The following is a 3,673-nucleotide window of genomic DNA, read 5'->3' as shown; positions in this document are numbered from 1 at the left end:
TACATTTTTTAAATGATATCTATTTCTCAAATTTTCAACAAATATTTGTTCCATTTTTGAATTATATTTATAAGATTATTTAACATATTATAATATATTGTAATGTAATTATATTATAATAATATAAACTTATAATATAAACTTTAATTTTTTAAAATTAGATAAAAATATATTACATTTTTTTTAGATTTAGACAATGAAAAATTAATTCAATATTAAAAATTCTAATTAAGATAATAAAAATAAAATAATAAAGAAACAAAAAAGCTTATGACAATATAATAACATCTAATTTTAATAAATTGATTATTTTTTTATATATAATAATAAATCTTATGATACTATATTATATTAGTAAAATCATTAACTAAGTAAATCCATTACATCATAAGATGATAATTTTTCTATTTTTTTATTCGAATTGGAAATTATATTTGAATTAAATTCTAATTGATTAACAGGAAAATTATTTGCATTAGAATTCAAATTTGATTTGAATTCTAATGTATTAAGTGTAATATTTTCTTGATTCATAGAATAATTAATACTATTACAAGGAATAACTGAATTAGGAATGTAAGTATTTCCTTTTTGATTTAATTGTACATTCATTCCTTGTGGATTAAAATGTTGGTATTGATTAGAATTTGGTATTTTCCAAGAATAATCAGGTTTTGAACTTGACATTGAAAGATTTAACTGATCTAAATTTGATTTCAGTAAAGTATCAGTTAAATCTTTTACTGGTGGTTTTGTAGGTTGAACAATTGTTGGTATTAATGGTGTTTGCGATTGTAATCTTTGATGTACTTCTTGTTGTTGAATTAATCTGTAAATAAAATATTTTTTTTAATTTTAAAAAAATTTATATTTTAATGATAAATAAAATATTTTTAATTTTATTAATGGACATAAAATAATGGACAATAAATAATAATTATTAACCGAAATTTATCTTCCATTGTTAATCCATTTTCAATTTGCAGAGACTTTAAAGTTGTAGTTTTATTTGAAGTAGGAACTATGGGAGCTATATTAATATCATTATTTGTTGAATTAATATTTTTATAAATAGTAGAACTTTGTGAAAGTTGTTGATCTAATTGTTGAGTTTCACGGCGCATGGCATCTAATTGTTTCAAGGCTTCTTTATGCTCTGATGTTACACGATTTATCATTTCAATTACAAGATTTGAAAGAATTTCATATTGTGGCAGACTAAAATTTTGTTCAATACATAATGGCAATAAAAATGGTAAAATTTTTGTTGCTAGTATTTCTTTACTTGTTCCCAGTTTACTATGGCTTAATAACATTCTATAAATACCTATTTAAAAAATATATTATTTGTAATTTTTTATTGTAGTTATTTAATTTTACTTTTAATTAATTTTTATATATTAATATTTTAATGTAATACCTATAATTGCCATAAGAATTGCAGGTTCACCAGAATGTGGAATTTCTTGTAAAAAAGGTAATACTTGATCAAGAACAAGCCATCGGTCAAAATGAGGTAACATTTTTGCCAGACATAATAAACAATTGACTCTAACTCCAAGACTTTTGCTATTGTTTCCTTTTCCATATAAACAAATCTTTTTCATTCTAGGTAAAATTGCATTTTTAATTACTGGTCCTTCAATCATTGTTATAATATTAGGTAAAGCTGATAAACATAATTCTTGTAATTGTTCCCATTCAGATTCTAAAGCTCTTAATAACATTGGAACTATATCTGTTTTTATTACTTCAGTAGTACATAATTTTAATAATAAATCAGCATGTTGCATTAAAACAAGACTAATCTGTGGTGGATCATCCAATGTCAAAACTTGTTTAATATTAGGTAAAATATATTCTCTAAATTCTTCCACAGAACTTGTTTCCATAGCAAAAATTATGCTAGGTAAAACAAATGGAATCATTGGAGGATTAAATAATTCCTTATATAAAGCTGGAAGAACTCTATGTAATATAACTCTATGTGGTAATTGTTTCAAAAGTTGAGGTAATCCTTTATAAAATTGTGATTTTTGTAAATTATCCCATTGAAAAATTTTATCTAAGTAATTAAGAGTTTTCACACCTATGTCCATAAAATATTCAATCTTTACAAATTGATGAGCATCTGGTCTTAATTCAGGATTATGATGTAACATTAATTTAACTGTATCTTTGAGAGTTTCTGAAGTTGGAAGAAATGTATCTGCAATAGTTGAACTTTTAAAATTTTCTAAAAATTGTTTGTGTTTTAATAAGTCATTATTAGATTCATGAGGAAGTACATTCTTTGGAGAATGTAAAATATATATCACCATTCCTAAAGAAAATATATCACTTGCTGTACCAACACTGCTTGCTAAAATACATTCTGGTGCTTGATAATCCAAATTTGGTTGAGCTATAGATGTACTTGAAATATCATATTCTACATATGACCATTGAGGTTGTTTACCTTCAATACTCTGATTTAATGCACAAAAATCAAATCCAAAAATTTTCCATGCTCCATGACTGTTAACAACAATAGATTCTGGACATAAATTTCTATGTAATAATTTAACATCTCCATGTAAAAATGTAAGACCTTCTCCAAGCTGTAAAAGTCCATATTTAATTTCAATATCGTGTAATTTATAATCCTTTAATGCTATAGGTAATGGTTGTGGCAAATTATTATGATTTCCCAAAATATTAGCTAAACTAGCTAAAACAGGTTCAGTTGCAAATGCTAAACTATCTCTTGATTCTTCCAAAGGATGTTGAACAATTAAAATTTGTGGATGACGTAATTTTGTTAATTGTGCAATACCTCTTTTTAATGTTTCTAAAATTAATTCCTTATCACTTTTTGAAAATTTTTCCAAAATACGTTTTTCAAATACAAAAATTGCTGCCTCTTGTTTTGTAGATTTTTTGTAACCATTGTATACTTTCCACAATAATGATGGTCCTGCACTCGCAATATGAGCAGTTACTTCAAATTCTCTGGTTACTGGATTACCAGGAAGGACATTTGATAATTGTGACAAACCATAAGCAGTATTTTGAACAGTATTAGAAATTGTATTGCTAACAGTATTTCTTAACTTTGTAAGCACATCCATTTTATTTAAAAATTTATTTTAAGTATCCATTTATTGATTTAATATTGTTTTTTGAATAATTAATATTTTAAAATATTTTTAAATTAAAGAATCCATAATATTTTTTTTTTCTCTTTAAACACTTTGATTTTTATTTTTTATTTGATAAATTTTATTATTTTTTAGTTCTCGAAAATATTATATATTGATATGTTTTTTATATATGTGTTTTATATATTATACGAAAAATAATTTTTTCAAATATTCAATAGTATCATATAATAAATCTGTTACAATGCCAAAACTTAATGCTATTATATTAAAAAAAATATAACTTTTGACACAATGACTTCATTGAACTTATCACATCAATGGTTATATTTTACTAGCCTTCATTTAATAATCTATTATTACCAACCTGAACATTTAGTTAATAAGCATTATTTTAATTTTTTTATATTTTATATATTATATAAAATTTTCTCAATATTTTTATGTTTTAAATTATTACATGAAATTAATAAATAAATATACTTTTTTAATTATTTTTAAAAAACATGATAAATAATATTTTACATTTAAGA

General features: G+C 22.8%; 1 protein-coding gene across 1 annotated transcript; it reads right to left on the bottom strand.

The window, feature by feature from the left end:
* Window positions 1-330: 330 nt before the first annotated feature.
* LOC102681518 (SCY1-like protein 2) lies at window positions 331-3,522 on the bottom strand. Its single transcript, XM_031512593.1, has 3 exons — window positions 1,421-3,522; window positions 946-1,327; window positions 331-829 (listed from the first exon to the last, which is right to left on the bottom strand). The coding sequence occupies exons 1-3, from the start codon at window positions 3,108-3,110 to the stop codon at window positions 364-366; spliced, it is 2,538 nt and encodes an 845-aa protein (XP_031368453.1). The 5' UTR covers window positions 3,111-3,522; the 3' UTR covers window positions 331-363.
* Window positions 3,523-3,673: the final 151 nt, after the last annotated feature.

This window comes from Apis dorsata, unplaced genomic scaffold (genome assembly GCF_000469605.1).
Source record: "Apis dorsata unplaced genomic scaffold, Apis dorsata 1.3 scaffold_483, whole genome shotgun sequence".
NCBI lineage: Eukaryota > Metazoa > Arthropoda > Insecta > Hymenoptera > Apidae > Apis > Apis dorsata.
Note: the sequence above shows the minus strand (reverse complement) of the source record. Positions and strands in the feature narration are given on the sequence as shown.

Excerpts from the sequence above, each read along its gene's own strand:
- LOC102681518 (XM_031512593.1), bottom strand. The coding sequence starts at position 3,110 with ATGGATGTGCTTACAAAGTTAAGAAATACTGTTAGCAATACAATTTCT. Across the intron at positions 1,328-1,420 it reads AATTCTTATGGCAATTATAG|GTATTTATAGAATGTTATTA; the intron begins GTATTACATTAA and ends TTTTTTAAATAG. Across the intron at positions 830-945 it reads ACAATGGAAGATAAATTTCG|ATTAATTCAACAACAAGAAG; the intron begins GTTAATAATTAT and ends TTTTATTTACAG.